At 45.6% G+C, this 21,193-nt stretch overlaps 1 protein-coding gene across 3 annotated transcripts in view; it reads right to left on the reverse strand.

The window, feature by feature from the left end:
* The window catches only part of MED13 (mediator complex subunit 13), a 158,563-nt gene that overhangs the window by 50,017 nt on the left and 87,353 nt on the right, over positions 1 to 21,193 (reverse strand). For 2 of the 3 annotated variants that reach the window (XM_087717103.1, XM_087717100.1), the window contains exons 10-13: positions 5,798 to 6,005; positions 5,157 to 5,223; positions 4,175 to 4,302; positions 2,169 to 2,259 (exon numbers count right to left, since the gene is read on the reverse strand). In XM_087717103.1, the coding sequence (XP_087573229.1) occupies positions 2,169 to 2,259; positions 4,175 to 4,302; positions 5,157 to 5,223; positions 5,798 to 6,005 (494 nt within the window). The remainder of the gene's footprint in view (positions 1 to 2,168; positions 2,260 to 4,174; positions 4,303 to 5,156; positions 5,224 to 5,797; positions 6,006 to 21,193) is intronic. The other variant, XM_087717101.1, reaches the window with a different exon arrangement.

Genomic DNA, 21,193 nt, shown 5'->3' on the forward strand with positions numbered 1-21,193 from the left:
CATCTGGATTTTTTTTTTTGGTCATTTTCCTTTGAAAAGGTTTCGCTTCTTTATCCAAGAAGCTTCTTCAGTTCTGAAGAAGAGGTTTCTTGGCTGAGAAGAGAAACATTTCATCCACTTGTCTTTTGGAAAAAGCACCTTCGGGACAACCATGACCTGGATGATTGAGAATCTCCATAGACAATTCTAGAAATCATATTCTAAACATCTAAATGTGCTTTGCTGTGTTGTATGTTATGAATAAGAGAATCATTTCTGCTTAAATTTAATTAATCTTCTGTTATGAAAATATACTATTAGTTTTGCTTTTGCTCCCTATTCTCCAATTTTGGTCTCCCAAGCTTGTATCAACAGCCAAATTACATTTTTCCAGTGCAGAGCATAATTTATTGTTGCTGCTGTCAACATATATTTTAATAAGTTATAATACTTTTCATTTATACATCCTGTAATTACAGTATTCCTAATAGGAATATTTATGGTTTGAGGCCAAATGTCTGTATACTTTGTTATATTTCCTTCCAGATACATTTAGGTATTTTTGCACGAACACCACTTGTAATAAAATGCTCAAAATAATATTTTATTACATGTGCAAAAATATATGGCATTTCCAGCATTTATTATACATGATTTGTCCATCTTGGCAATCATTAATGGAGCTATATACCCTATTTAAAACATTTTATACCAATTTTGCCTCAAATTATAGCTTGAGTGAATGTTATTGATTTTTTCACAGCTCTTCCCATTTTTCCACTGTAATTACTTCCTTGAAATTTTGCATCAATTATTAATTTGTTCCATCTCCATGACATGTCTCAGTAGCAATTTATAAATATATCCTAGGAAATGTTCTTGACTCGTGTAAGTGCTTTGAATTCTGTCATCCTTCTAAAGGCCTGTTCTTGAGTCTTGAGGTCATTCGTTATTCTTTCAGCAATTTATAATTTATTAACTATGGTAAGTTCCTATCTTTATTAAGCAAATTTATAAATACATTAACTATGGTAAATTCCTATCTTTATTAAGCAAATCTTGCCATCTCCTTAGTCTGTTTTTTTTGAAGCTGAATGTACCATATTAGTATAAATACCTAAAGCTTGCATGTAGTTATCTTTTATGTAAAAATAATTGATGGGAGATGTTAATGGTAAAGACATATCATTCTCAGAAGGCTCCAAATGTTTAACAAATTTGGTCTCATCATATATCCTAACAATTTTTTCTCTTTTCTTTTTCTGTTTCTTTGTGCACTCATTACTTCTGAAGTCCTTTGGCTACTTTTATCATTGACGTTCTACTATTTTGAGAATTTTATCCATTCTGTTCGTTGCTTTCTTGCAGACATTGCATTACCCAAACTAGGTAACATCAGCCTAGCACTGATGATGTTACCTAGTTTGGGTAATGAAGCACCTGCAAGAAAGAAACAAGCTCAGAGAACACCAAGGATCCCTCATGCTTTTTTTTTAATTGAAAATTTTGGGGAAAAAACCTTCTACAAATATTTACCTCCCTCCCCCTCCCCTCCCCCCCAACCCCCCCACCCCGCTTCCCAGAACCAATACAGGGTATAAATCTTTAACAAAGATATTCTAAGATAAACTTAAAAAAAAAGTTAGTATCATTTTTCATTGAGCTTTACCTCCTCTTTGCTAGGCTAGCTCTAAACAGATTATATCATTCCTTGTTTCTTCAGTCATAAACTATCTGGAATTTCTTAGTCCCATATTTATTTTGAGTATAGACAATCCATCTTCTCCACTCCAGTTTATATCTCTCATTTGAGTGGTCCTTGAGATATGCTGATATTTTAGCCATCTCTGCTAGGCTTGTTACTTTTAATGTCCATTCTTGAAAAGTAGGCAAATCTTCCTTCTTCCAGTATTGCGCCAGTTCCCTCACGCTTGAATACCTTATAACCTGGGCCAGGTTTCCCAATGCGGTGTCTTCAGGTTCAGTTGAGAGTGTAACCGTCATCGCTTTCAGCCACTATGAGAAAGCTGTCCTAGAACAGCGTTTTTACAAACACCCACAAATGGGAACTGTTTTGTTTTATTTTCATTTTAGTTGGCACCGTATCTACTTCCGTGATAAAAGTTTCTCACCATCAAACCACAAAGATAACCCAAGAAAAATCATAACACTAGGAGAAAGCAACTTACTTATGCATGACAATGGGTCCAGGTTTCCAGCTTTTGACTCTTTGCAACTAGACTTGTCGTCTGTTCCGTTCAATATTCTTTTAGATCCCGGCTAGGAATGAAAGAAAGAAAAATAAACATCCCAGGGGCATAAGTTCCAAACCGTAACACTGGACAAAACATTTTTTTAATGCAAAATAATTAACCGTTTTTTAAAAAAATGCAAGCAAACAGCTGAGCTAATAAAATAGAATATCATCCAAATCACATCCTACATTAAAAGCTTCAATTATCTGCATATGTTCCTTTGACAACATCTGGGTAACTGTTTCTGCATGGCCATTAAATTTGAGGGTAAAACAGAGAGAAAATTCATCAGCATCTTCTCCAGGACCGCATGTCATTAATTAAGATGTATGGAGGATAGTGTGATGCCGAATACAACATCACTGAGGCAGTAAATCAGTTGGAAGCAATTGGCCAGCTAAAGGGATGGTTTCTTCTTCAGCAACACCAGCTTCACTGGAAGAATGACTTAAGGCAGGGCAAGAAGCAAAGGACGGAAACTAATCGAAGCAGCTTAGAACTAAGGGAGAAATTTTCTAACAGTGAGGACAATAAACCAGCGGAACAACTTGCCTCCAGAAGTTGTGAATGCTCGAAACTTTCAAGATTAGATTGGACAACCCATTTGTCTGGAATGGTGTGCTTGAACAAAGGGTTGGACTAAAAGACTTCCAAGGTCTCTTCCAATTGTATTCCGATTGATTGATATTATCAAATAAATGTGGCCGCCTAAATCACTGCTGATAGTTTACAACATTTAAAAATCCACCACATAAAAACCATAAAGACATCGGAGAACAAATCCATCAGGACAAAATTCAGTAGTCTATCTGCATTTAGAAGAAAAAGGCCACCCTTTTGAAAGCAGCAAAGTCCACATTTTGGATGGAGAGGACCGCTGGTTAGAAAGAGGGATGGCAAAGAGGCCATCTACGTCAAAACTGAACAGCCCTCCCTCAACAGAGGGGGAGGAACATGACATCGTCTATCTCCAGTCTACAACACAGCACTTTCAGCAGTTCCAAGAAGGCTCCACACACCCATCCACACTACTCAAAGTGACCCTGGGACTGCTGTGGTGCGCCAGCAGCCAGCAAAGTTGGCAGCAGTTGGGACAGTGAGGAGGTTGGGGAGGAACATGGGCCATTCCTGGAGGCTGGGGAAGGCTCGGGCGAGGGCTCTGCTTCGGAGGCAGAGAGGGGGCCAAGGCCATTGGCAGTTATCAGCTGCCTTTAGAGCTAGATAGCAGTGAGGCAGAGGAATAGCTGTAGCCTGTTCCCAGTGTGTGCATGCATAGAGCTGCCAGAGGAAGGGAACAGCTAAGGAACAAGGGTCGACTTGGGAGTAACACCACAGGTGGATGATGAATGGCCCCTCCCAGAGGAAATAAAAGAGGAGCGAAAGAGGAATGGGCTTTTGCAGGAAACAATTCTTCCTTTGTTTCAGGAGTGTGAAGATCTGTCCGTGAATCTCAGAGACTCTGTGCCAAGTCTTTCCTTGCTCTGCACTGCGTTTGGAAAATATTTACATGGCAGCTTTCCAAGCTAGATAAGGTCTGTGGTCATAAATTCACCTTTGAAAGACTGTTTGCCAGGCCTTTGCTGAATGTGAATGAGAGGAATTCACATTCATTTCATAAAAAGGGGTTTTGTTGGGACAGGACTCTGCTTCGTGCTTTTTGGGGAAGCCTCGGTCAGAACGGTGACAAAACCTCCAAGTGGCTTCAACAACTCTCTAAAAGAATGCAAATCCTTCCATTCTCCACCATCCAGCTAAAGAAGCTTCTTGGATGAGAAGCGAAATGTCTCCAAAGAAAAAACCGGTTTGTCTAGTTGCCTCTCGGGGAAAAAAAGCACCTTTGGGACCACCATGAAAATCCCACCCCGCTCCCTATGGCGGCAGCAACAGATCACCTTCATCACATTTCCGTAAGGCTCCCACCACCTTAAAAAGCTACTTACGGTTAGCTCGTCTTCATCAGAGTTGAAGAGATTATCAAGGTCAGTGTAGGAGACAACCAGGTCGTTTTCATGGAACAAACTAGTTGAAGCCGTGCGGTTGTGAGGGGGATTACGCTGCGCATCTATTGCTGAAAAGGAGACCAAGGTCAAAGCTTGACGGTGAGGCGTTATCTAAATTGTAACATTTCCACTGCAGGTTGTCATTTTATTAGAGGCTCCACCACCAAACAAACGAACGCAGGTAATCCTCGACTTACAACACTTCGCTTAATGACCACTCAACGTTACAACAGCACTGAAAAATGTGACGTGACCACTTTTCAGAGTTACAAGCGTGGCAGGAACTCTATGATCACGTGAAAAGCCACGGTGGTGCAGTGGATAGAATTGCAGTATTGCAGGCTACTTCTGCTGATTGCCGGCTGCCAGCAGTTTGGGCAGATCAAATCTCACCAGGCTCCAGGTTCACTCAGCCTTCCACCCTTCCGGGTTGGGTAAAATGGGGACTCAGATTGTTGGGGGCAAGAGGCTGATTCTGTAAATTGCTTAGAGAGGGCTGTAGAGCACTGTGAAGCAGTATATATACGTCTAAGTGCTATTGCTATTATCAAAATTCAGGTGCTTAATGTCCCGGGGTCATGTGACCCCTTTGGGGAATCTTCTAACCAGCAAAGCTAATGGGGAAGCCAGATTCACTTAATAACCATGTTACTAATTTAATAACGGCCATGATTCACTTAACAACTGTGCCAAGAAAGATTATAGTGTGTGTGTGTGTGTGTGTGTGTGTGTGTGTGTGTGTGTGTGTGTAGAAACTCACTTAACAAATGTCTCACTTAACAACATACATTTTGCCTTAATTATGGTCATAATTGAGGATCACCGGTACATTCCTGTTACTCTTACAGATTTAATTTTTATTTTTTTTACAATAAGCCAGCTAAACATTCCCCCCCGCCCCCCCCAAATTAAGAAATTTTACCTTGTTTGACTGAAGGGCTAAAAAGTGACATTGCATCTTCTCCAACACCAGGTGTTCCATCGTCAGGCTGTGAAAAAAGATAGCAGTCAGTAGCGCATGTGAAAGAGGGATAAGGGATAACCCCCAAAAAACAAGTTAGATTCTGCCATCCACGGAGATTGACCACTTAGCAGAGCATTGCCCCGTTCATTGCCAGTTGATTCCCTTTAAAGAGCTGCTGTATCAAGATCTTTTTACATCAAGATCTTTGAGACGAGTTAAGATCTCTGTGCTCTACTCTCTCAGCTACGGTATCATCAAAGTTAAAAAGGCCAGAGAAGTAACCAGGAGAATCACACACCAACAAACCTACTCTGTAAAATGTTTTGTGCACAGCCCCATCCAAAATCTGAGTAAGAGGAGCCACTGCAGGACACAGATGACAGTTGCTCTTCTAAAATTATGATTTAAATCGAGTTGATTTAAATCAAGCCATTTTACTAGGGATTTAAATCGTGATTTAAATCGACTTGATTTAAATCAAATCCACCCTGTGGGTAATCCATCACATTAAAACGCCCCCCCCCCCCAAAAAAAGCCTAGATCCTTAATATTAATGCTTACTCTACTGGTTTATATCCTGATTTTTCCCCCCCACTTACCTTATGTTTTTTCCCAATTTCTCGGTCATTGTTTGGCCTGTCCTTTTTATCGGGAAATGGGAACTCTTCATCTCCATCAACAAAAGCATATGGGTCCATCTCAAGCTCCTGGTCAGCTACTATAGCTGCTAGGTATTGGTTCTTGCTCTGGTACTGCTGGATCAATTCATCGGAGACCTTGAGAGGTTTCCTATATTGCAACATTAATCTATGGGGAAAAGAAAAAGACGGAATTATAAGGCGGTGCAAGTTGAAAATGCAAAATCCGTCTGTGATTCGTCAGCGAAGAAGGCAAGAAAAGGAAAGAGACAATGTGGAACTGCTTGCCTTCAGAAGTTGTAGCTGGAGACGTGATGCAGAAGAGGAGATGCGTACGTGCGCTAGAAAATGAACTTCTGGTTCCCAGCATTCGCACCAGCCAGTTAGTCTTCCGGTTAATGGCGTGCGCGCACACGTGACAATCAGCTGGCCGGTGCACATGCTCACGCTGGAAAACAGAAGACCAGCTCTTCCAGTTTTTGGCACTGCTACACGTACAAAGGCCAGCTGATCATCACGCCTGCATGCACACCAGAAACCTGGAAGAGGAACGGCCAATGTGGCACCTGCCAGGCGACATGGCTCCGAGTGCCACTTCGGGCATGCATGCCATAGGTTCCCCATCACGGGTATACAGACTCCTGCTTGAGCAAGGGCATCAGTCGTGGGATAGGGCCCAGTATTGGCATACTGGTAGTAGCCGGAAGCAGCGGCCATCGTACCGGTACAGTGGCTCGTTTGCCCGCCTGCCTTCTATGGCTGTTTATAACGCGACCGGCCAATTGCGCATGAGCACGCACAGCACCTGCGCAACCACCATCGAGCAGGTGGTGGCATGTGCGTGCGGGCACAGCATGCATTCCCAACTAGGACGCCCGGCACTATAATGCAGTGTAACGGTTGCGACAGGATCTGGAACCCACCACTAAAGGGGATGGATTAGAAAACTTCCAAGGTCCCTTTCAATTCTATTATTCTGTTAAATGGTGCTCACAGGTATAGCCATCTTTTCTCCAAGCAGCTCCAACAATATGGAGCAATTTATCAATTTGCAGAAAATGGATTAGTTAACATAGCTCAGTCTAAGACTACTATCCTAAGCAAGAATTATGGATCTACAGGTGAAACTCGAAAAATTAGAATATCGTGCAAAAGTTCATTTATGTCAGTAATGCAACTTAAAAGGTGAAACTAATATATGAGATAAGACTCATTACATGCAAAGCAAGATAGCTCAAGCCGTGATTTGTCATAATTATGGTGATTATGATGTACAACTCATGAAACCCCCAAATCCACCATCTCAGAAAATTAGAATATTACACGCAATCAATAAAACAAGGATTGTGCATAGAACAATATCGGACCTCTGAAAAGTATAAGCATGCATATGTACTCAGTACTTGGTTTGGGCCCCTTTTGCAGCAATTACTGCCTCAATGCGACATGGCATGGAAGCTATCAGCCTGTGGCACTGCTGAGGTGTTATGGAAGACCAGGATGCTTCATTAGCAGCCTTCAGTTCTTCTGCATTGTTCGGTCTCATGTCTCTCATCTTTCTCTTGGCAATGCCCCATAGACTCTCTATGGGGTTCAGGTCAGGCATGTTTGCTGGCTAATCAAGCACAGTAATCCCACATTAATTGAACCAGGTTTTGGTGTTTTTGGCAGTGTGGGCAGGTGCCAAGTCCTGCTGGAAAATGAAGTCAGCATCCCCATAAAGCTCATCTGCGGAAGGAAGCATGAAGTGCTCCAAAATCTCCTGGTAGACGGCTGCGTTGACCCTGGACTTAATGAAGCACAGTGGACCAACACCAGCAGATGACAGGGCTCCCCAAATCAACACAGACTGTGGAAACTTCACACTGGACTTCAAGCATCTTGCAGTGTGCCTCTCCATTCTTCCTCCATACTCTGGGTCCTTGGTTTCTAAATGAGATGCAAAAGTTGCTCTCATCAGAAAAGAGGACTTTGGACCATTGAGCAACAGACCAGGTCTGTTTTTCTTTAGCCCAAGTAGGAAGCTTCTGATGATGTTTGTTGTTCAGGAGCAGCTTGACAAGAGGAATATGACATTTGAAGCCCATGTCCAGGATCCGTCTGTGTGTGGTGGCTCTTGATGCACTGACTCCAGCCTCAATCCACTCCCTTGTGAAAGTCCCCAACACTTTTGTATGGCCTTTTCCTGACAATCCTCTCCAGGCTGCGGTCATCCCTGCTGCTTGTGCACCTTTTTCTTCCACACTTTTCCCTTCCACATAACTTTCTATTAATGTGCTTTGATACAGCACTTTGGGAACATCCAACTTCGTCCCATCAGATCGCATAGAGTTGGCCTCCTCCGTATTCCATCCGCCAGTCAGTGCCGACTGGCGACTACTCGGAGGAGAGCCTTCTCTGTTGCGGCTCCGACACTATGGAACAATCTCCCCGTGGAGATTCGTACCCTCACCACTGTCCAGGCCTTCCGCGCAGCCCTCAAGAACTGGCTAACCCGTCAGGCCTGGGGATAATCTTATTTCGCCCCTCCCGAATGCTGAGTGAATGTTGAGTTTTATTGTCTAATTTACTTTGTGCACATTTCTTTTTTTTCGCATTGTCCTACACTCCCCTTCCTTTTTGATTGTAAGCCGCCCTGAGTCCCCTCAGGGAAAAGGGCGGCCTATAAATAAATAAATCTAAATCTAATCTAAAACTTCTTTTGCAATTACCTTTTGAGGCTTTCCCTCTGTATGGAGGGTATCAATGATGGTTTTCTGCACAACTGTCAGGTCAGCAGTCTTTCCTATGATTGTGATTCCTACTGAACCAGACTGAGAGACCATTTAAAGGCTCAGGAACCCTTTGCAGGTGTTATGGCTTAATTAGCTGATTAGAGTGGGACACTTTGAGCCTAGAATATTGCACCTTTTCACAATATTCTAATTTTCTGAGATTGTGGATTTGGGGTTTTCATAAGCTGTAAGCCATAATCATCACAATTATGACAAATCACGGCTTGAACTATCTTGCTTTGCATGTAATGAGTCTTATCTCATATATTAGTTTCACCTTTTAAGTTGCATTACTGAGATAAATGAACTTTTGCATGATATTCTAATTTTTAGAGTTTCACCTGTATTTTTTACTGATCTAGCTCTTTAAGTAACGTACCATATTAATCCTCTCACATTAGAATTAAAAATAGTTTAACTTCTATATAGGTGTGTTAAGTCTTATGTAAGAATATTAGGCAATATTCTTTGGCCACATATGTGCGGAGTAATGTTGTTTCAAGTTTTTTATGTCCGCGCACAGGTAGTCCTCAACCTGTGACTACACTTGAGCCCAAAACCTCTGCTGCTATGTGAAACAGTTAGGTTAATTTTGACCCATTTTATGACCTTTACCATAGTTATTAAGGAAATCACTGCCGTCATTAAGTTAGTAACACGGTTGTTAAGTGAATCTGGCTTCCCCATTGACTTTGTTTGTCAGAAGGTCGCAAAAGTTGAGCACATGGCCCAGGACACTGCAATTGTCGTAAGTCTGAGTCAGTTGCCAAGTGTCTGGATTTTGATCATGTGACCATGGGGATGCTCCAACAGTTGTAAGTGTAGAAATGGTCAGAACTCACTTTTTAAAGTGCCATTGTAACTTTGAACAGTCACTAAATGAATTGTTGTAAGCCGAGGACTACCTGTATTTGAATAACACAACACTTTGGATTCACAAAAACCATTTCCTTCAATGTAGCCACAGTAATTTTACACTTTTAAAAATGGCCATCCTAGTTAGGTGTTCTATTCTTACAAAATGATTAGGGAGAAATCATTTTGTATCTGTTCCTTTTCAGCAGCTAGTTTTCAGATAAAAAATCTATCTCCATTTGTGTCAATAAAGCTACTAAAGAATCATGATGTGTATCATACAGCTTGGGAATCAGCACTGAAACCTGTTGGAAGACTGACTGATTTACCCATTTAGCAGATTACAGTGTAATTAACACAGAATTTCCACACTGGGACACAGTTATTCCCCAAGTGACCTGATCTGAGAAGAACTATACTATTTATTGAAAAACGTTGAGCATCCCCTTCTGCTGTCTGACGATCACAAGCCTGAACATTTTCAGTCAGTACAACCAGGATTAAAGGCAATATTGAAAATGAGTCTGTATTAAAATGCCATATCCTTTGGTTTTTCTGGAAGATCACACTAAGAAAATTGGGCTTTGGTGGTCTAATTCCACTACCACCAGTAAACAATCTAGGTTTGTGGGGACCTTGGTACACTCTGAGCTTGGAGGGTTTCCAGGAGACGTTTCAATACCCAACTAGGTAACATTATCAGGCTTAGCACTGGCTATTAACTAGCACTCCGAGAGCACCACGGACCCCATAGTTCAATCTCTGAGCTACAAGTCTATAGACATGGTTGTCCCAAAGGTGCTTTTTTTTCCCCAAGAGGCAACTGGACTTTCTGGTTTTTCCTTGAAGATGTTTCACTTCTCATCCAAGAAGCTTCTTCGAAGCGAAACGTCTTCAAAGAAAAACCAGAAAGTCCAGTTGCCTCTTGGAAAAGCACCTTTGGGACTCTGAGCTACAAATATTCTCTTCTATCAGTCCCAATCAAGGTCCGTTGTCTGAAGATCAGAAGCGTCTACACTAACACTGCATTAGGAGAGTTGGATAGAGTATTGTTGACCATGGGATCTGTTGAAGATCTGCTGCTTCTTGCATCAATGGAAACCTTCTGAGGAGAGATGGCTGCTAGGCGTTCTTCTCCGTGCTAATTCAGACGGAGAAGCGCTGGAAACTTTAAAACACCAACTTGCACCTTCTGTGGAGAGGTCCTCAGGGATGTCCGGAGTCTGGGGGATCCAAAGAGGCCAGACCTTCGCGGGGGTCGCCGTTTTCGGGCGGCCCCGATCGGCTCAAACGCCGGAGGCTTGTGTGCTGCCTGTGCTGCTCGGCGGTGGGGGAGGTGATGCCTCGCTGGGAGCGGCGGTAGCGTGCTTCGGCGTTTTCCTTTGGTGGCGGCGTCTTCCTGTGCTTCCCAACGGCTCTGGTGTCTTCGTTCTGCTGGCTGCACCTCCTGGGGACTTTATTTGTTTTCCATCGCCCCGGAGTGTGAGCGGACGGACGGAGGAATCGTTGGGACTGTTGGCTGCGTTTCCTGGGGGCTCTGCTCGGCCGCCATTGCCCCGGGGAGAGAACGGACAGACAAGAATACTGCTGAGGGTGAGAGTGCTGGCTGTACTTCCTGGGGGCTTTGCCTGGTTACTATTGCTTTGGAGAGAGAGCAGATGGACAGAACTATTGTTGGGACTGAGAAAGTTGGGCGGCTGGCTTTGCCTGATGCCGTGGCAGTCCCTCCGGATGGCTCTCCTCCTTGTTTGGCTTCGTTTTTGCCCCGCCATTGCCCCCCCCCTCATCCGCTCTTTTTTGGTCAGGTGGCCCATCAAAGGCGATTCCATCTTTGCCTGTCCCCATTGCTGCGAAACGTCCCCCTGTGTCTTCTGCCTGTCACTGGACTACTCTTCATTGTGGCATTTTAACATCTGGCCTTTTCTTGCCACGGCCTTTGGATTTCTAGGCCTGTTGATATACCTCCACCTGGCTTTGACTATTGCCACTACTACTATCTGTTACTACCCTTGGGGCATTGCCCTGGACAGTGCCTGTGCAAGAAAGCCCTTTGCCATCTTGGACTGTTCCGGCCTTGTTGGACCTTCTCAAATTTACAGAAGAAGAGGAGGATATAAGACACTCCTCCATATATCTTACTTGAACTGCAACTGGTCTCCAGCCATTCTAACCATCCTGGGCGCTGAGAGCCAGTTATGTTATCTGATCTTGCACTTTTAATCAACTGCGCAATTTATCTTTGTTTTCCTTCCTTTTCTTTCGTCTTTTCTTCCTTCCTTTTGTACGGGATATGCATGGGATATGTATGGGATGAATGAATGGCCCACTTTTTACTATTTATTATTGTTGTAATTTTGTGTTTTTTAACTGCTACGTGGGGATTGCCTGGGTGAGTGCACGAGTATGTATGATTCGGAGGGCCTGCCGGGAGTGGCGGGGGCGATGGGGGTGGTCGAGGGGACCAGCGACACAGGAGAGGGTCGGGGTATTGCGGTCGTAACAGGGAGAGGCAGATACGGCGGGGACTTTAGGGCAGGCCATTACCGGGGAAGGAGGGTTCGCTACATTGCAGAGATCCCTCCTTCCGGCCCTAGGAGTCCCACTCCAAGACCAGATGGCGTGAGTAGTCAGGACCCTGGTCTCAGGCTGTTGTCGCTAAATGCCAGGTCTGTTGTCCATAAAGCTCCTCTCGTCCGGGACTTAATTTTAGACGAGAGGGCAGACCTGGCATGTATTACTGAGACCTGGCTGGGCCCAGAGGGAGGAGTCCCCCTTGTAGAACTGTGCCCAGAAGGTTTTCAGGTGCTGCATCAGCCTAGAGCCCAGGGAAGGGGCGGAGGTGTGGCCGCTGTTATCCGGGAGTCGTTAGTTCCTCGTAGGGTCCCTGCTCCGGAGATTGTCGGGTGTGAGTCTTTGCTGCTAAAGTTGGACCTCAAGGGTCAAGTGGGTCTGCTGCTAACGTACCTGCCTCCCAACAGCGTTGCAGCAGCCCTCCCCTCGCTCCTCGAGTCGGTAGCCGAGCTGGCAGTTGAGTTCCCTAGGCTGATGGTCCTGGGGGACTTCAATTTGCCGTCGCTCGGTGAAAGCTCTGATGGGGCGCAGGAGTTCATGGCTTCCATGACAGCCATGGGCTTGACCCAAGTAATTCGAGGCCCAACCCATTCAGCGGGACACATGCTTGACCTCGTATTTCTCTCGGAGCAGTGGATTTGTGATCTTGGTCTGAGGGGGAGTGACATCATACCCCTGTCGTGGTCAGACCACTGCCTACTGAGGCTCGACTTCCGGAGGCCAAACCCCCACTGTAGGGAGGAGGAACCGACCAGGTGGTTCCGCCCCAGGCGTCTTATGGAGCCGTCAAGGTTCCAGACAGAGCTTGGGGTTATTCCTGACACTCTCGCCCACAGTCCGGCGGAGACTCTGACTGCTGCGTGGCACTTGGCAGCGTCGGAGGCCCTCGACCGGATTGCGCCACTGCGGCCCCTCCGAGACAGCGGATCCCGGAGACCCCCTTGGTTTACCGAGGAGCTCCGGGAGATGAAGCGCCGGAGGAGATGCCTAGAGCACCGTTGGAGGTCCGATAAGTCCGAATCGAACCGAGCAATGGTAACCACCTGCACCAGGGAATACACCAGGGCACTCAGGGCAGCAAAAAGATCACATATAGCCACCCTGGTCGCATCCGCTGAGTCCCGCCCGGCCGCCCTGTTTAGGGTAACCCGCTCCCTACTGAACAAAAGGGAGGCGGGGGAACCCTTGCAGGGCAGAGCCGAAGAATATGCCCAATTTCTAGCGGACAAAATTGCTCGGTTTCGGTCGGACTTGGACTCCATTCCTGCAGCTCCAGCCGAGGCACTGGGGGACCAAGTAGAACAGCTCTGGGTTGAGTTTCAGGATGTTACCCCCGGGGATGTGGACAAGGCCATGAGAGCTGTAAGTACCTCCACCTGTGCTTTGGATCCGTGTCCCTCATGGCTGGTCAGGGACTGCAGTGAGGTGACACGAGGCTGGATCCAGGCGGTTGTGACCGCCTCCCTTCGGGAGGGGAACTTCCCCGCCGCACTGAAAGCGGCGGTGGTGAGACCCCTCCTGAAGAAACCATCCTTGGATCCGGCTGTCCTTAATAGTTATCGCCCTGTCTCCAACCTTCCCTTTCTGGGAAAGGTTGTCGAGAAGGTGGTGGCCTTTCAGCTCCAACGGTCCTTGGAGGAAGCAAACTACCTAGACCCCTTCCAGTCAGGCTTCAGACCCGGCTACAGCACAGAAACCGCTTTGGTCGCATTGATGGATGATCTCTGGAGAGCCAGAGATGAAGGACACCCCTCCATCCTGGTCCTCCTTGACCTCTCAGCGGCTTTCGATACCGTCGACCATGGTATCCTTCTGCGACGACTGCGGGAGGTGGGAGTGGGAGGCACCGTGTTACGGTGGTTCTCCTCCTACCTCTCGGACAGGTCGCAGTCGGTGTTAGTGGGGGGGCAGAGATCATCCCCTAGGCCCCTAAATTATGGGGTGCCTCAGGGGTCGGTCTTATCCCCCCTACTATTCAACATCTACATGAAACCGCTGGGAGAGATCATCCGCAGGCACGGGATCAGATACCATCAATATGCGGACGATACTCAATTGTATCTGTCCGCCCCGTGCCAACTCAATGAAGCGGTGGATGTGGTGAGCCGGGGTCTTGAGGCCGTTATGGACTGGATGAGGGTTAACAAACTTGTGCTCAACCCGGAAAAGACCGAGTGGCTGTTGTGTTTTCCTCCCAAAGATTTGACTAATATACCATCACTCAGGCTGGGGGGTCAAATTCTATACCCCTCAGAGAGGGTTCGCAACTTGGGAGTCCTCCTGGACCCGCAGCTGTCATTTAACCACCACCTAACGGCTGTGACCAGGGGGGCATTCGCCCAGGTTCGCCTGGTGCGCCAGTTGCGACCCTTCCTGAATCGGGAGGCTCTCACAACAGTCACTCGGGCCCTAGTGATCTCTAGGCTGGAATACTGCAATGTGCTCTACATGGGGCTGCCCTTGAAGAGCATCCGGCGACTTCAGCTAGTGCAGAACGCAGCCGCGCGAGTGATTGCGGGTGCTCCTCGATTCACCCGCATAACACCTATCCTCCGCGAGCTGCGCTGGCTACCTGTCGATCTCCGGATGCGCTTCAAGGTGCTACTAATCACCCATAAAGCCCTTCATGGCAGTGGATCTGGATACTTGAGAGACCGCCTTCTGCCAATTACATCCCTGCGACCAATAAGATCTCATAGGTTAGGACTCCTCCGTATCCCATCGGCCAGCCAGTGTCGGCTGGCAACTACGAGGAGGAGGGCCTTTTCAGCAGTAGCCCCGGCCCTTTGGAACGAGCTCCCTGTAGAGATCCGCACCCTCTCCACCGTCCAAGCCTTCCGCACAGCCTTGAAGAACTGGCTCGCCCGTCAGGCCTGGGGATAAGGATAGTCCCCTCCCGAATGATGAATGTATGTTGTTTACCATTTTAGTATTTGTCTCTATTTTGTTGTCTGTATCCTCCCCCCTCCCTAGTTTATGTGAGCCGCCCTGAGTCCCCTCAGGGAAAAGGGCGGCCTACAAATTCCAATAAACTATAAACTATAAACTATAAACTATCTATTACCACTTTTCGTTTCAGCTTTAAAATAAAACCAATGCGGAAAAATGCACCTTATTGCATTTCCTACACAGTATCATCAGAATTGCCCCACATTTTTAAATAGATCATGGCAAACGAGATACTTAATCGTGTCCCAGATAAGGCCAAATTTTTTTGATACAATCAGAATTTTTTTAAAAGACTCTTTTTAACTCCCAATGTGAAATCAGTAAAAGATTTGACCGTTTTTCTTAACTACGTATAGGTAGTCCTTGACTTACAACTGTTCATTTAGCAAACGTTCAAAGTTACAATAGTAGTAAGTGTGAGAAATGGTCCGAAGTCACTTGTAAGAGCCAAGGTGGCGCAGTGGTTAAATGCAGCACTGCAGGCTACTGCTAGATCAGCAGGTCAGCGGTTCAAATCTCACCGGCTCAGGGTTGACTCAGCCTTCCATCCTTCCGAGGTGGGTAAAATGAGGACCCAGATTGTTGGGGGCAATATGCTGACTCACTGTAAACCGCTTAGAGAGGCCTGAAAGGCCTATGAAGCGGTATATAAGTCTACTGCTATTGCTATTTCAGCACTGAAACAAGTGACTTCGGACCATTTTTCACACTTAACGACCATTGCAGCATCCCTGCAAATCACATGATCAAAATTCAGATGCTTGGCACCTGACTCATATTCACGAGGGTTGCAGTGTCCCGCGGTCACATGATCCCATTTTGTGACCTTATGACAAGCAAACTGGTTGGGGAAAACCGGATTCACTTAACAATCGCGTTACTAGCAATAGCAATTGCACTTCAGAGTTATAAATCGCGTCACGGTGCTTTTACAGCCCTCTCTAAGCGGTATACAGAATCAGCCTCTTGCCCCCAACAATCTGGGTCCTCATTTTACCCATGTTGAAAGGATGGAAGGGCTAAGTCAACATTGAGCCTGGTGGGATTCGAACTGCCAAATTGCAGGCAGCTAGCAGTCAGCAGAAGTAGCCCTGCAGTAGTACTTCACTCTAACCACTGCGCCACCGCGGCTCTTAACTTGCTAACTTAAAAACCGCAGTGATTCACTTAACAATGGTGGTAAGCAAGGTCGTGAAATTGGGCAAACCTGACTTAACAACTGTCTCACTCAGCAACGGAAATTTGGGGCTCAATCGTGGTCATCAATCGAGGACTACCTGTATAAATGTACTCTTAAATCCAACCAAAAAAAAAAGTGTTTTGTCCTTCTTTCTCCAAGGATAATTAAGCTTATATCCTTTCATCTCTCTATATATATTTTCATATCGTGCGGTGGCAACAAACAGCTGCAATCATCAGCTACCACTGAAGGATTCTAAAACAAGGGAACTGCGAGGGTTTCTGGTTTGTTTTTTTTGCCAATTCGTTTCAAGGAAACGCAGTTCTTTTGAAATTCAGCAGCAATCAGGGACAATTAAATTCGTCATTTGTTTGCAAGGAGGGTAGATTATAGATAGCTTGCTAGGAAACCGTCAAGTCGGTTCTCTGAATAATAGGAATAAAGAGAAGATGTAATCCTGCAAAGATGGGACAGAAGAGAAATCTGTAACACATCTCCTCGCATGGCGTTCTCCTTCTTCTTGATCTTGGCTTCAGTTCTCATAAAAATAAATATACCATGTTTTTCAGAAAATAAGACAGAGTCTCCCTGTCCCGTCCCCCCCAAAAATAAGAGCTTGGCTTTATTTTCAGGGAGGTCTTATTATTTTTGAGGTACAGGAGGCCCCTTAATCTCGACCCACGAATTAGCTGATCCAGAGAGGACCGGAAGTTATGTCTCTGTTTCTGGCACACTCTTGCCAGCCCTAGTGTTGCTGGGCCTGCCACTCTTTTTGCGGCCGCCACTAAGAGGAGGGGCACGGTAGCTAGGATTTGCAGGAGTGGCCTCCGCAAGAACTTTCCGCGTGGATGGCAGGTGAATGTGGGGCACAAGTGGGCTTGTTCCCCTCCTTCCTCTGCCCCAGGAAATGGCAGGGACCGGCTGTCCATGCATTTAAATATTTTCGGGGGAGGTCTTATTTTAGCGCATGCACTCAACAGCCCGATTGGGCTTATTATCCAGGGAGGTTTTATTTTCGGGGAAACAGGACACCCAAGTGATATGTTTTGAACATACAGAGGAGAACTTAAAAGCATGAATAAACTGGAATTGATAAAATAAAGGTTGGATAATATTAAATTACGGAGGCAATGTTCTCCAAGGGGTTATAATTGTGAAGAAGCCCCAAAGGCAATACAAGTTGTCCTCGATTTTCAACCATTTGTTTAGTAACCGTTTGAAGTTACGAGGGCACTGGGGGGGAAAGTGACTTACGACTGTTTTTCACACTTACGACCATAGCAGCATCCCCATGGTCAGGCGATCAAAATTCGGATGCTTGGCAAACTGGTGCGTGTTCAAATATAGTTGCGGTGTCCCTGGGATCATGTGATCCCCTTTTGTGACCTGCTGAGAAGCAGTGTCAATGGGGAAAGCCAGATTCACTGAACGACCGTGTCACTAACTAAACAACTGCAGCGACTTGCTTAACAACGGTGGCCAGAACAGTAATAAAATGTGGCAAAACTCACTTAGCAACTGTCTTGCTTAGCAATGGAAATTTGGGGTGCAATTGTGGATGCCTTATCGCGAAAGCTACAGTTCAACAGTGGCAGAGAGGACGCGGTACATGCTACGGTTCCTATGCCACATAAGGCTTGTACAGCCGCTCACGGATCTTTGGCCTGCCACACTCTCTCTTATTTATTGCTGTTTCATTAGTGGGGAATTGGGAGGGGAAATAGAAAGGAGTAGAATGCTATGTAGCCAAAACAAAATTCCTTTATAGAAGCCCAAGGTCATTCTTTGTCTCCGCACCTCTGCACTTGACCGGAACTAGATGGGTGGAAATGCCAACGTGGCAGTGGACGATTGGACCATGTGATGGACTTATGGGTGTGGGGACAAGATCATGAACTTTCAACTGGGTAGAAATCCCAGGAAGCTTTCAGATTCGGGTTTCCCACAGATGTGTCAACATGTCTCTCTTAATAAATTGGAACTTTGAGGAAAGCTCTGCCTTGAACTCTGATTTGATTCTGGATGATATTTGGAATGCTGACATCAACAGCTTCTCACTCGGCGAGACGGTCTGGCCTTGAAGGGTTCGAAAATATACATCCCTGATACCCAACATATAGCGGTGGTACAATGGTGCCACAATGCTAGGACTGCGGAACACTTTGGATTCCTAAAAACCCTTCAGCTGATGAACTGACAGTTCTGGTGGCCGCGAATGAAACAAGATTTAGAGGAATATGTTGGAGCAGCACCATCTGTGCCACCATGAAGAAATGACTGGGAAAACCTCCCGGCCTTCTACAGACGGTGACGACCCCTACCAGACCATGGGAGGACTTAGCCATGGATTTTATTGTAGAACTACCAGAAAGTCATGGCAATACAGTCATCTAGACCAGTGGTGGGTTCCGGCTCCCGTTGCAACCAGTACGCCGCAACGGGGCTGGACGCCCATCATGTGGACGCACGCATGTGTACCCACTGCCTGCGATGCTCCAGCTGCTCAGCGGAACGCTGCGCAGGTGCCGTACACCCCATGCGCATGTGCAAATGCCCCAGTCGGCTTAAATAGAGGTAAGGAGAGCAGGTGAGCCCTCCAGAGCACCGTACTGGAACGGTACCTGGTGCTCCCAGCAGGCACCGGTACGCCTGTACCGGGGTGTACTGGTTGTATCCCACCACTGATCTGAACAGTAATTGACCTGTTTTCGAAACAGGTTGAGGACTACCTGTAGACTGAACCAAGCAAGGACAGACCACTCTGTCATTTCTTACTGTCTCCCTTCCACTGTCACAGCCCCCCCCTTCCCCCCCCTTATAAAGCAGACCCAGCCCTACATGGGCCATCTGGACCTGAATCATACACTGTACAGATTCAAAAAAGCAGAAGAGATGCAATCGCTCATATTCGCACAGCAGTCTGTCGCAAACCATTTTAATTTTAATGGTAGCTGATACAGATAGTTCTGGGTTTACAACAATTTGTTAAGTGACCATTCGAAGTTACGATGGCACTGAAAAAAGTAACTTACGACCAACTTTTCACACTTACAACCATTGCAGCGTCCCCTTGGTCACGTGATCAAAATTCAGACGCCTAGCAACAAGCTCAAATTTATGACGGTTGCAGTGTCCCAGGGTCACGACAAGCAAAGTCAATGGGGAAAATGGGTTCCCTTCAACAGCTGTATTGCTAACTGAACAACTGCAGTGGTTCACTTAACGTCCATGGCAAGAAAGTAAAAATAGGGCAAAACTCACTAACAATGGTCTTGCTTAGCAACAGAAATTTTGGGCTCAATTGTGGTTGTAAATCGAGGACTACTTGTACAGTTCTTTCTTTATCAACGTTATAATGGTTCAATCACCAGGACTTCAGGGTTACGGATTTCATCATTTCTCAGTGAAAAAATATAGCCAAGAACAAGCAAATCAGTCAATTCCCTCTCTCTCTCTCTCTCTCTCTCTCCCCCTCTCTGTCTGTCTGTCTCTCACTTTTTTATCTCTTTCTCCCTCTCTCTCCCCCCCTCTGTCTGTCTGTCTGTCTGTCTGTCTCTCTCTCTCTGTCTCTCTCTCTCTGCCTCTCTCCCGCTCTCCTTAATGGATGCAATGAAGAGCAGTCTACCAAAAGATATTGGTTTATTACGTAAAGGTGACTGGAACCTTCAGAGATTGTGTCTGTGTTATCTTGGAGTTCATGATTAGAAAAGGGGGGGTGGGGGAGAGAAAGATCAGAAGGGTAGACAGTACCGGACTTCAGAAGAATAGATTTTCATCAACACAAAATAAAAAATAAGGTAGATCAGATCCAATGCTTAGAAATTCCGAAGGCAAAAGCTACCTGGAAAATCTTCCTGAAAGAAAACACTGAAGATGCAATTACAAACACTTCCTATTAAAGAGACACCTAAATAAACTGGTTGCATATATCTAAATCTATCTAAATTGCCAAAAATAAAAATACAGACAAAATGGAAGAAGAGAAGTATAGCCAAAGAAGGATAGAAAGTAATTAACCGAAACTACATGGATTCTAAAAAGACAAAATCTCAGAATATGGTTAAGGTTAGAGAGAAATTTCTACACCTTCAGAAACAAGAAAGGCAGAGTGGTTGTGAGGGGGGGAGGGGTGAATTGATGGGTTATAACACAAAATCAGAAGGTATTACAGGTAGTCCTCGACTTATGACCACAACTGAGCTCAACATTTCTGTGCTTGATGGTGCCGTGGTTAGAATGCAGCATGGCAGGATAACTCTGCACAGAGTCTGGAGTTCGATTCTGAGAAGGATCAAGGTTGACTCAGCCTTCCATTCTTCCGAGGTCACTAAAATGAGGAGCCAGATTGTTGGGGGCAATATCTCAGGGGCTGCTCCAAAGCAGTTGAAGGCAGGACAAGAAGCAACAGATGGAAACTAATCAAGGAGAGAAGCAACCTGGAACTAAAGAGAAATTTCCTGACAATGAGAACGATGAATCAGTGGAACAACTTGCCTCCAGAAGATGTAAATGCTCCAACACTGGAAGTTTTTAAGAAGAGGTAAGACAACCATTTGTCTGGAATGGTATAGGGTTTCCTGGCTGAGCAGGGGGTTAGACTAGAAGACCTCCAAGGTCCAGCTGCCAACTCCGTTATTCTGTTAATATATTCATTTTTATTTATTTTATTTTATTTATTTAGTTTGCCAAACATGTAAAAGCTAACATGTATAAATATAAACATAAATATGAACACAGTAAGTGGGTACGAATAAATGGAGGCAGTAGGACAGGGACGGTAGGCACGCTGGTGCGCTTATGCACGCCCCATTACAGACCTCTTAGGAATGGGGTGAGGTCATTAGTAGACAGTTTAAGGTTAAAGTCATGGGGATTTGAAGATGTAACCACAGAGTCAGGTAGTGCATTCCAGGCACTGACCACTCTGTTGCTGAAGTCATATTTTCTGCAATCGAGTTTTGACACTGTAAACCAGTGGTCTCCAACAATGGCAATCTTAAGTCTGGAGGACTTCAACTCCCAGAATTC

Source organism: Thamnophis sirtalis, unplaced genomic scaffold (assembly GCF_051295495.1).
Source record: "Thamnophis sirtalis isolate CommonGarterSnake01/CBP01778 unplaced genomic scaffold, rThaSir2_p1.2 scaffold_6, whole genome shotgun sequence".
In the NCBI taxonomy this organism is placed as follows: domain Eukaryota; kingdom Metazoa; phylum Chordata; class Lepidosauria; order Squamata; family Natricidae; genus Thamnophis; species Thamnophis sirtalis.